This window comes from Phoca vitulina, unplaced genomic scaffold, assembly GCF_004348235.1.
Source record: "Phoca vitulina isolate PV1807 unplaced genomic scaffold, GSC_HSeal_1.0 scaffold21, whole genome shotgun sequence".
Classification (NCBI taxonomy): domain Eukaryota; kingdom Metazoa; phylum Chordata; class Mammalia; order Carnivora; family Phocidae; genus Phoca; species Phoca vitulina.
The window spans coordinates 16,106,445-16,118,470 of record NW_022589724.1 but is presented as its reverse complement, the minus strand read 5'-3'; the positions used below and the strand labels follow the sequence as shown (position 1 = coordinate 16,118,470).

Genomic DNA, 12,026 nt, shown 5'->3' with positions numbered 1-12,026 from the left:
AGAAACAGCACGAAGAAATATGCCGTTTGGTGTGCTGGAAGGCAGCAGGTACTCTAGAGACAAATAGAGCAGGTCGAAGATGAAGCAGGGAGTGCTGTGCCCTTTTCTGTAGGCTCCTTGCTCCCCCCCGACCCCATTCACTGTCTTCTTTCTCCTCCTGCATCAGTGCGATCCATCTGGTGAGCACGAGCCAACCTAGTGTCTGTGAACCCCACAGAGGATTGTGTGCTTATAAACAGTGATGCTGCAAACTGCAGAGATTTCTACGTCAAGTGGAGGATGATCCATTTGGGTTCCATAGAAGCAGAGAGGCTTCTAGAACACCAGAGACTACAAACTACTTTTTGCATTGCTTTTGTGATTGGGGCAGTGTTTTGGGGTGTACGGGCATAGCTAAAGCTATGGGAGAAACTTAGGAGGGGAGAGAGGAAGAGAAGTTATAAAAGATACAGGGCGCACACCTCTCTGAATTCCCCAAGAAGGATAAAATACCGGTGGAAAAAAGTGTTAGGACTCCTAAAAGCACACCCTATCAGCTATGCAAATTATACGTCGTGGAGGGCAAGTCATGGTCCTTTGGTGGCAAGAGAACATAAAAATTGCAAAATGTTCATCAAGAGAGGAAACGCAAACCAGAAATGTTAAATTCTGAGAGAGGGTAAATAGGAGTTAGCTGTGTACCACGGTCAAAGGAAGAACCACGCTAAAGCCTCAACTGGTGGTTCAGGACCATGGACATGCCCCCTCCCCGCCAACAAACAAAATCCAAGAGATGCAGATGCTGAACTGCACAGAATCAGTATTTCCATGACCCAGCTAGAGCCACTACTCTATACCCACCATGTGGCTTTGAAGAAAGCAGGGTATGACACGCGCTATCCGTGTCCTGCCCTCATCCCCTTGGCCTTGACCTCAATACCCCGAAGGATGGTCCCCATACCTGCAACCCTATGCCAGAGGCCTTTTGCTGCGGTCCCACAGGGCCAGCTCCCAGTGCTGGGCCTTCAGTGCTGCTGGAAGTGGCATTAGTTCTGAAGAAGATTCTATCCTGTCTCCCATAGCTCCCCAAAAGGACTGAGTTCTGGTTGCCCACAGCAGAACCTGGCTCTCAAAGAGATTCTGGATGCTTCTGTCACGTCCAAGCCTCCCTATCTCATTCCCTACCTGTGTTTCCTGGGGGAACATGACTCAGGACAATAGGCGCAGGCATTTCTGAGCCCGGGGCTTCTGGTTGGGGGTAACAGTGCTGATGTCACAGACGGGGTTCCAAAAGGTTATGCGACCCTGAACTTTCATCCGTTCATCTTTTAAAGTCAGGAAAATAAATCATGCTCAGCCTGTCTACGAATGTGCCTCAAGAAATTCCAGTCTCTAACGAGCATTAAAATAATTGTAAATGTGCTGTCAAAAAGATGTGTCTATTTTTATTATTTCATTCAAAAGATTACCCAGAAGACCAAATCTCCTCCGGAGTGCCTTTAAGATTGAAATTAACCTAGGGCAGACTACAAGGAGAGAAATGGCAGGAGCCCTAACGTCTGGTTTTCTTAATACCTCTTACATGGGGCCTGCATCCTAAGGCCAGTGAATGGACCTTTTTCATTCTTTTAGTGCCAGAACCTAGCCTAGTGCCAAGCACACAGTGGGCCTTTAATACCATTTGTTAAATGCATGAGCTATTATGAACCTACATGTGACCTTGAACAAGTCACCTAACCTCTCTGGCCCTAAGCCAAAGCTGTCTTTGAGTTCTTGCAGCTCTAACCTTTTAGGATGTGAAAGAATATTGGCCACTGTATTGTTTTGAGAAAACACAGATGCAGCTAGAGGGACTGGAAGTGGACATGCAAGCCCTCGGGAGGCTGCATCAGCCAAAGGCTAGTGCTGCTGGAACTGGGAGGAGATTCAGTTTCATTGCTCTTGATGGGAAATAGACCTTAACAGAAGTTACAGAAGAGGAAGGGGAAGAAGGACAGGATGTGTAAGGAGGTCTCTGTGTACAAGGTCCGGGGCCAGGTGAGGCAGGAAAGGAGGACATCAAGGATTTCAGGATGGTTGTTTTCCCAACGATAGCCAACGGGAACTTCAGCCAGCACTCAGGCTGTAGCAAGTCAGAGGGAAAAACCACGGCAGAAGAGATGGACCCATTAAGGAGAAGCATGCAAGCCTCTGCCAATTTTAGTCCTGAAGGCACATTGCTAGGCTCCTGGACTCCAAGGAGTCAAAGAGAAAATCCGAGCTGGGCTTGGCAGTCCCAGAAAGTATGTCGTTTGGTCAGTCAAATTGGATTCTTCCAGCTCTAGCCAGGGTGAATCAGGTTATATCTTGATCGTTTACTTGTCTAGTTCTCCCCCTAAATGTCTGAAATGAAGGCTACTAAGAGCCGTTTATAATTCAGCCCACGAGGCAGGACTTACCAGGGCCATCTGCTTGACGCTCCTAATAACCCAATTTGTCATTAACCCCATTTTGTAGGTGAGAAAACTGAGTCCCCAAGGAGGGAACATGAGTTCCCTCAATCTAGAGTTGGGGCTCCCTCCAGGTCTGCCTGACTCCTAAGTGCTCTCTTGATCCCACGACAGAGCCTTTACCCATGAGCACAGCCAAAGAACATCTCACGGAATCAGGAGAATTTGGATGAGTGGAGTATCTCGAAATCAAAAACTGGTCATATAATAAGATTTCAGAACCTCCCCCCGCCCACTGTCCAGAATGGTGCCCGTCACTTCTAAACTTCTTTACCAAGGGGCCCCATTTGTCATTCCACATGTTAGGCTCAAAGGAAAGAGGCTGTTGTCAGATGCAGTCACCATCAGGAATAAGTGATGGAAACCTTCCCAAGAAGAGAGAGAAAGGAGCCTGCAACGCTGGACACCTGCCATGAAGGAGAGGCTTGCGAATGCCAATGGCAGACATAAGTTAGATGATTTCACCAGATTGGTGGGAATGGCATGCCTAGCAAGGGGGTACCATTTCTAGGGTCAGGACCCCTGCCCCAGTGCTAATGGTAACTCCTATGTGTCCTTGTGTAAATGACTTCCTCTCTTGGGCCTCGGTTTCCCCATCGTGAAATCAAATGATTCGCCTTGATGACCCCTGGGCTCCTCCCAGCTCTGACGTTCCAGACTTTGATGGGGTTCTGGGTTGAGGGACAGACTAGGAAAAGTTAAAGGGCTTCTGAGATAGCAAGTAAAAGCAGATTTGACTCTCGAAACTTGGGCAACTGCTCAGTGTGGAGCAGGAGTGAGAGAGATGGAAAGAATTATTTAAGAGATGACATCTTAGCCTTGGTCACATCAAAAAGTGGTCTCATAATGGACAAGTCCCTTCTCTACTGTGAGCCTCAAGTCCCCAGGCAGAATCTGAGTAGTGGTCTCCCATCAGCACTCAGCAGTGGTTTGGACTCAGTGACGTCCTGGACCCTCACCATCCCAAACACTAAGGTAACAGAGGGAGAAAGCAGCATTCTCTTAGGAGCTGTATGAGAATTTCTGTTGGGGTGGGGGGATGACCCTGTTTTTGTGGAGAAGATGCCCTGATGAGACCCTTGGGGCCCTCCAGGGCCTGGCCACCTGCTTCTGAGAGAAAGAAGGGTCTCCTCCTGAGACAGAAGAGAGAATGTGCAATTTCTACCGTGAGGGAAGTCGTAACAGGGTTCTGCAGGGAGAGGTGCTGGGTGTCCCCCCAGCTCACATCCCTGTCTTCGGAAAAGTCTGAGAAATCAGGAAGTGCTCAATGGTATTGGGTATCCTCTGGAAACAAGTGGATAGGCTGAGTTTTCAATCTGAGATTAAAGAAGCAAAACAGAAAAGCCAACAAAAGCCAGAAGCACACAATAGGTCTTTTAAAAAGATCTTTGTAAGAGGAAGGTGTGCTTACTTTATTTTTTTTTAAGGTTACCTATTTAAGTAATCTCTGCTCCCACTCACAACCCCGAGACCGAGAGCCCCATGCTCTTCCAACTGAGCCAGCCTGGCGTTCCAAGGCACACTTGCTTTTTAGAAGCCCCACTCCACACTCAATACCAAGTGTACCCAACACAGCTGAGTTGAGGTTGACGAGGTGATATAAGTAATGTGGCATGTTCAGCCCTTTAATTAAACATTTATGACTTTGAAGTTTTGTTGTTGTTGTTGTTGAACTTGAGAATGTATTTTCCCTCCGTTTCTGTAGCTTCTGTCTGTGCTGGTAGGGCTCACTTGGTAAAGTGCTTTGGCAGAAGGGACTCTAAGGCTGTGAGTTTGCAGGATATTTTGCATACATCTTGAAGAGGGCTCAGAATTTAAGTGAAAGTGGGGATATTCAAGAAAAACTCACTGGGAATAGAAGGGGGAGTGGGTTTGGGGGGGTTACCCACGTTATACCAGTTGCCAGGGGGCTACATATAACTGCTTGGCTGCCAACACTTAACCTCCGGGTCCTGGACGGAGCGTGGATGAGGGAGCGTGCCTCCACAGCCCCCAGGACTAAGGCCTCCATGAGACAGAGGTCAGGGCTGGGAGAGAGTCCACGGCACAAGGTTCTCACAAGGGGCGCCCCTTGGGGAAGGTCAGTATTCACTAAGCACTTTCTCTGGCTCTGGAATCTTACACATACCTTCTCTTTCAGGCCTCAACCTGACCCTTCAATGTGAGCCCTCCTCCAACCCATTTTACAGATGAGAGTACTGAAGCTCAGAGCCATGAAATAGCTCTCCTAAGATCAACAGTTGGGGCAGAGCCAGGAGTGGAATCCTAGTCTGTCTGATTCTAAAGACAGTGCTCTTTTTGCTTCATTTATGCTACTAGGAAAAGCAAAATGAAGGGAGGAAAGGGAAGCAAACAAAAAATGGAGGAAAAAAGTTGTGTTGTTCACCTCTTTACCCCCTCGCTTGAGAAGGGGGGCATTTTCAAGTTCAAGAGAGAGGTAGCGGGGCCTTCACACAGTCCTTGCTGCCTGCAGACCCAAGGAGAAGCGTCAGATCTGGGATTGAGCACCAGATGATGCTGACAACCAAGGTGCATGAAATGCCAGTGGGTCCTAGTGGGTCAGTGTGGCCACTGGAGAGAGGCTTCTTTGTATTCTCAAGGGAAGAACAAAGTTGGGATCAACAACAATCAAAATGATGGTCCCTCTGGGGCCTTGCCCCCACAGCGGGGTCACCCCCCCCTTCCACCATAGTCAGCAGAGAAGCAGAAGGGTCTGAATCACTTCGACTGAGAATCATTATTAGCAGGGGCGCCCGGTGGCTCAGTCAGTTGAGCACCCGACTCTTGATTTCGGCTCAGGTCATGGTCTCAGGGTTGTGAGTTCAAGCCCTGTGTCAGGCTCCACACTCAGTGTGGAGTCTGCTTGAGATTTTCTCTCTTCCTCTCCCTCTGCCCCTTCCCCCCAGCGTGTGAGCACATGCATGTGCGCTCGCACGCTCTCTCTCGCTCTCTCTCTCTCCAAAATAAATAAATAAATAAATAAATCTTTTTTTAAAAAAAGGATCATTTTAAGCCACAGTGAGGGCTCTAATAATCAATGCTAATTTACACACCACTCCTTCCCAAAGGTCTCTGTTTGAGAGGAGAAGTGTGATTTCTTGGTCTGGAGTCATGAACATGCCCCACATCTGGGCCACGGGAAGGACTCAGAAATGTGGAGGGCTTATAATTCCCACTATCTCTTCACCTCTCTCCAGCCTACATCTTTAGAGTATCTCACCTGAAGTGTCTATAGTTTCTGTATTCAAATCACATTGGGTTAAAAATGAGAGGACCTAAAGGCTGAATCCCATGAGTGCTTCCTGTTTTTCTTTTGGAGTAGTATAGGGAGATTACTTGGTCTTTCATTCACTTCTTAAAAGAAACATTTCCTGTGGTATTACTTTTATCAATTTATCCAGCCATCCAGTCAAAACACTTCATTAAGTCTTATTAAGGGCAGGTTCCGGGCTTGCTGACAGCGATGGGAAAATGGATTAGACATCGCCACTGCCCTTCAGGAACTCATGTCCAGTAATCATTGGGAGTTCTGCATCCCCCTGAAAATTTGGGGAAACTACTGACCCTCTCCAATCATCAAAATGCCTGAAACTCAGGAATACATAATATTACATCTAAGTTCAAGGGAATTCATAGACCTGCCCCCTACCCCCCCACACCCCATGGGAATCCATTATTCCTACTCAGTAGAATGATGGCGGGACCTTTGCTTGATGGTCGGACACGTCTGAGGTAGGACCCATGCTTGAGTGAGATATCATTTTGGGTATCTGATAAAGGGACCATGTTCCCTCTGATAAAACAAGGAAAGGAGAAAGTCCTGGCACCTCTGAGAAATGGGTATACAGATCTTCCTCAACATATGATGGGGTGACATCCCAATAAACTCATCATAAGTTGAAAATATTGCAAGTCAAAAACGCATTTGTATTCCTAACCCACTGAACATCCTGGCTTAGCCCAGCCTACCTTAAACGTGCTCGGAACACTTACAGTAGCCTACAAAGTGGGGCAAAATTGTCTCACACAAAGCCTATGTTATAATCAAGAGCTGAATACCTTATGTAATTTATTGGCTGCTCTACTGAAAGTGGCAGATAGAATGGTTGTTGGGTATCAGCTGCGAGGCGCCACTGCCCAGCACCCCGATGCTGTGTTGGACCACATATCAGCAGCCCAGGAGAAGGTCAAAATTCAGAATTCAGAGTAGGGTTTCTACTGAAAGCACGCCGCTTTTTACACCATCAAAAAATTGCAAGTCGAACCATCATAACTTGGAGATCATGTCACGTCACGTCAAACCCTCAGTATTCTGACTGGAAGCCAAGAGCGTTCCTTTAGAAATACCACTAACTTGCTCTGTGATTTTCTCCAAGTTCCTTCTTCCCTCTCACTGGACCTCGGTTTAACCATGTTTCCAAATAATCGGTTATTTGACCCGAGCTCTGAGAACCCTTCTGGTCCTGACATCCTCAGTTAGCCAGGCCAGCCTGACTCAGCCTCACTCACCCAACACTCCAGGGCTTTGCCCAGGAGATCCCCATCAAGAGTTCCTGCCCACAGCTGCTCCCCTCCCAGTGGATCCCTCCTAAAGAGGAGCAGTGGCTTTGGTGAAAGACACACCTGGGCCCCCACATGGATCCCACCCTGGAGAGTGTGGCCTTGGGCAAGCTCTTTAACGTCTCTGAGGCTCCATGTCCTCCGCTGGGAACAGAGCAATAATCCTAAAACGTATCTCTTGGGCTTACTGGGTCCTCATCCTAGCCGGTTCCAAATGTTACTTTCTTTTCATCTTTCCCTCCCTCCCTCCCTCCCCCCCTCCATTCCTTCCCTTCTCTCTTCTGTAAGACTTGCAAGGACCCTGGAGGAGATGTCACCATCTTATTATCCACACTCTACTTTCTCCTTGGCTGCACAACAAGGCAGTGCACATAAATTCCCTCCATTGGTGGAGGGAAATCAGAAGAGCAGATAAAAGCCCGCCTGACCCTGGGTGTTTGAGACCCAGGGGAGGGTCTGGAAGCACCCTTCGGGCTTCCCACAGAGCAAGCAGGGCAAACCCAGCCCAAGGGCCCTCCTCCATACCTTTCAGCTGCGCGGGGTGACGGCACTGGAAGGAGCATTTGCTGCCAAAGGTGGTGCCTTTAAGGCAGGAGAAGGACGCGGCATAGACGTGATGCTGGTCTGGGACGCCGCAGTCCACTGGCTCGCAAGCCACCTGCTTGTTCCACTTGCCCTCGCTGCAGGTCACTGTGACGCTGGGTCCCACCTGGAAGGCAGAGGTGGAGACAATAAGCACACTGAACACCAATTGTGGGGAACACCTCTCCCCTCACCCCGGCCCCACTAGTCTCATCCTGGCCCCAGGAGATCCATGTTGAACTGTAACTGGCTTTTAATGAATTAGGTATCTCAGTTCCCATTCTTCAGATGCAGACACTGAGGCCCAGGGACACTGATTAGCTCCAAGTGACACGGCCGCACTCCTAACTGCTCCCTGCAGAGCCTCCCAGATCAGTATTCCCATGGTGCTGGCTGATGAGAATCTCGAGGCTCAGACCTCCTGGGGCCTGATGACTTCTTTCATGAACTAGCCTGTGAAAATGCACAAGGTGGTTCACTGGCTCTCGATCGTCATATCTTTTCTTGGCTCTGCAAGAGCTAACAGGTACCCCTTGCAGCGTTTGGCACCGAGTGGGCATTGCCCTGGGATACGGGAGGCCCGGATGTTTGTCCTCTGTGCTATGAGACCTTGGGCAAGTCCCTTTCCTTCCTTGAGCTCTTGCATTGGCACTGAAGCCCAGAATGGCTCTAAGAGCCCCTCCCTGCCCTGAGATAGTTGAGAGAGGTAGACATGAGGACAGAACAAGCCTGGGAAAAGCGAAAAGGGTCGACAGGGCTTTGAACCAAACCAGAAGATGGCAGGGGTGCGTGGGTGGAGGGGTGAGGCTGAGCTTCAGAGCCAAGGGAGGGACCGCCGTGGGCAGCCCACAGGCTGCCATTCAAGGAGGAAGCCGCCAGATCCCAGGGGATTGGGGATGCCAAATGTTGATCTGGAATTTTAAAAGCAAAGGACATTTTTCCCCTCTTGAGCACACATCAAAGGGAGCAGAGGTCCCTCCCTGCCAAAACAGCCTAATTGTTTCCGCAGGAGTTCAGACCTGCCATGTCAAACACAAGGAAGGAGGTGTCTAAGACAAGCAATTGAGGGCCCCGGAGCTCCCTCCAGCGGGACTCTGTTCCAGCCCAGAAGCTCTGTACCTCGGCCTCCCCAGCTGCAAGGAGTGTCCCCGTGTGTCTGCAGCAGAAAGGGCAAGCCTGGCAGCAGGGCCCCGGGAAAGGCTGCGTCTAGCGACCGAGCTCTGGAACCTCAGATCTCCGGGCTTCATCGCTCCACTCCCCACACCCCCCACCCTGAGACCCCACAGCAGCATCTGGCTGAAGCAACACTCTGCCGCATCTCAAATCCACCCACTGCCATGGCCCTTGCGCCGGACACTGCCCTCCTCCGTGAGCAACTCCGATGACCCGCGAGGGCTCTCCCCGGGATGGGTCTCACCGCCAGATGCCAAGCCACACCCAAGCGGGCAGCCAGAAGGACCTTGATCAACCATGATCTGACCACATCACTGTCTTCAAAAGCTCCCTGTGGCCCTAAAGATCAACCTCAAACTTCCTGGCCAAGCGAATAGGGCCGTGCACTGGTGGACCTTGCTGGCCCCTCCAGCCTCATTGCTTGGGTGAGTTGGGCGGGGAATAAATCTGTCTGTGGCATGCTCTTTTCTCAGCCACAGGCCTCCTCCTACCATTTCTGCCTGTGCCCAGAGCACCCGTTTCTTCCCCCCACCCCCAACACACCCCTGTGCCCATCCATCTATCTGGTTCTCTGTTTTCAAGCCACTTCTTCCAGGGTGAGTCCCCCTGGGCTTTCACCACACCCGGCACCTGCCTAGACGGGCATTTATCACACTGAGAGGTCATGACTCACTCCTTGCCCGCTCCCGGCAACAGTCCTCCTTGGGAGGAGGGCCTAGGTTTATCTTAGTGACATCTGTTTTTTTCTCTAGCACCTACTACAGCATCTGGTCCCTGGCGAACAGATGTTTTGCAATCTGTTTTACAATGACAGTGAATGAGTGAACACCTCATTGACAGAGGGCTCACCTCTTTCTAAAGCAGCCCCTTCCATTGTAGCGGAGCTCAGCCTGTGAGGGTTTCCTTCCCAAGTGCTCTGCACGTGCTTTTCCACACTTACAATCCCAACAAAGACTCTGATACGTGCTGTGTGTATGGAACACTATTCTGCACAGAAACCCTGGTCTTGGAAATTCCAGATTCATGGATGGATGCATTCAATCAACACGTATTTATTGAGCATTTGCTGGGTTGCGGCACCCTGTGAAATGCTCAACAGCCGGTCAGCCAGCCTCCCCCCACCCCCAACCCCGGGGGACCGCAGAGGGGCTCTGAGCCCAGCACCTGTGCACACCTGGCTCTTGATGAGCTCGTCGTCCCGCTGTATCTGGAGCACGTAGCCCGTCCGGCAGCTCACGGTGCACCGGGCGCCGTGGTACCGGTCACTGCTGGAGCAGTTGAGAGACGCGTTCTCCACGGCCAGTTCTGGGCAGTCGGCGGCCTCACACGCGAAGTGCACGCAGCTGGGGAAGAAAGCAACAAGAGGGTAAGAGGGGGCTTTCCTGCCGGCCCACCGCACGCCAGAGGGAAGAGCAAAGCTGACAGCATCCCTCTCCTGGATTCCAGGAGGCTGAGACAGAGGAGGGGAAGAGGGGCTGGCTTTGGAGAAGAAAGCTGTGGAGGCAGCAACGTTGACCACAGGGCAGTCTGTGGAGGCAGATAAGCCAGGGTTCGAGTCTTGCAGCAAGCTGTATGTGTTGTGAACCTTCAAACCTTGCCGAAGCTCAGGTTTTCCATCTGTGAAATAGGGGTCACGATGGCAGCGAGTAGTTACTGAGTTTCTTATGCGCCAGGCGCTGAGCTGAACGGTAGCCTCTTCATATTTGGTGATAGGACTCACTTCTGAGGGGTGTGGTGAGCATCACAATGGAGAGGGCAGGAACAGCACAGAGCAGAATTCCCGGCCCATAAAAAACACTCAATACGGGGTAGCTAATAGTGTAAACAAGTCTATGCTCTAGTACCTAGAAGCTGTGTGGCGTTGGGCAAGGTACGTCCCCTCCCTGAGCTTCAGAGTACACTCAAATTGGGCCGAGCTCAACGGAGGTGCTGAAGGTAGAAGTCTTTTATAAACTGTAAAGTGATTAATGAATTGTTAGCAAGGTTGTACAGTGATCACGCCTTGCTTCTTGCTACAGCTGCCGTTCTAATCTTCCTTCCAATTTGAATTCTACCCACTCTTCAAGACTGAGCTCCATGTAAATGTCTACAGGAAGCTTCCCCGTGTCCCCAGGGGGGCTCCCTGGCAGGCCTCCTGCCCTCCTTTCTCTCACGGGCCTCACGCTTCATGCATTGGCAGCACAGGGCCTGGGTACCCACCATGTGCTGGAATGTGTGCTAATCCTTAAGGAAATGGAAATCCAAAATCCCTATGCTAGATGATCTCTCCCCTCATGTTACTGTTACACAGACACTCAGTAACATTAGTGACTATTCACCAATTGCTTATGTACATGAGCTCACTCCATCCTCACAACACCCCTATGAGCTAAGTGTTATTCATTTTATAGTTGGAAAAATCGGGGACCAGGGAGATCAAGTTACTTGTTTAAGTTCCCACCCAGACGTGTGACTCCAAAGTCCTTGTTGTTAACCTTGCCCCACACCTGGACTGGAACTTCCCTGAGGGTAGAGATAATGCCTGTTTCATCTTGGTATACTCTGCGTTGCAATAAAGAAACTTTGCATGCAGTCGGTGTTTCCTAAATGGTGGCAGTGTTGGGCGATAGCTCTTAAAGCACTTGGAGGAGGTTGAGACGTTGATTGGGAACAGTGAAAGTGTGTTGGGGGCAGTTTTCTCTAACCTTTGCCTCCCTGACCTTGTCTACACCAATGCCTGCCACACGGTATGCACACACAGAGCTAGGGGACGCCCGCCACACGGTATGCACACACAGAGCTAGGGGACGCCCGCCACACGGTATGCACACGCAGAGCTAGGGGACGCCCGCCCCACGGTATGCACACGCAGAGCTAGGGGACGCCCGCCCCACGGTATGCACACAGAGCTAGGGGACGCCCGCCCCACGGTATGCACACAGAGCTAGGGGACGCCCGCCCCACGGTATGCACACGCAGAGCTAGGGGACGCCCGCCCCACGGTATGCACACAGAGCTAGGAGACGCCCGCCCCACACGGTATGCACACAGAGCTAGGGGACGCCCACCCCATGGTATGCACACAGAGCCATGCACACAGAACTAGGGGACGCCCGCCACATGGTATGCACAGAGAACTAGGGGACGCCCGCCACACGGTATGCACACAGAGCTAGGAGATGCCTGCCCCACGGTATGCACACACAGACCTAGGGGACGCCCGCCACACGGTATGCACACAGAGCTAGGGGACGCCCGCCCCAC

At 50.9% G+C, this 12,026-nt stretch overlaps 1 protein-coding gene across 1 annotated transcript in view; it reads right to left on the bottom strand.

The window, feature by feature from the left end:
• Positions 1-12,026, bottom strand: part of PAPPA (pappalysin 1) — a gene marked incomplete at its 5' end in the record, with an annotated part of 238,201 nt that overhangs the window by 48,149 nt on the left and 178,026 nt on the right. Inside the window, 2 exons of the mRNA XM_032418990.1 lie at positions 7,554-7,737; positions 9,958-10,126. Of these exons, the coding sequence (XP_032274881.1) occupies positions 7,554-7,737; positions 9,958-10,126 (353 nt within the window). The remainder of the gene's footprint in view (positions 1-7,553; positions 7,738-9,957; positions 10,127-12,026) is intronic.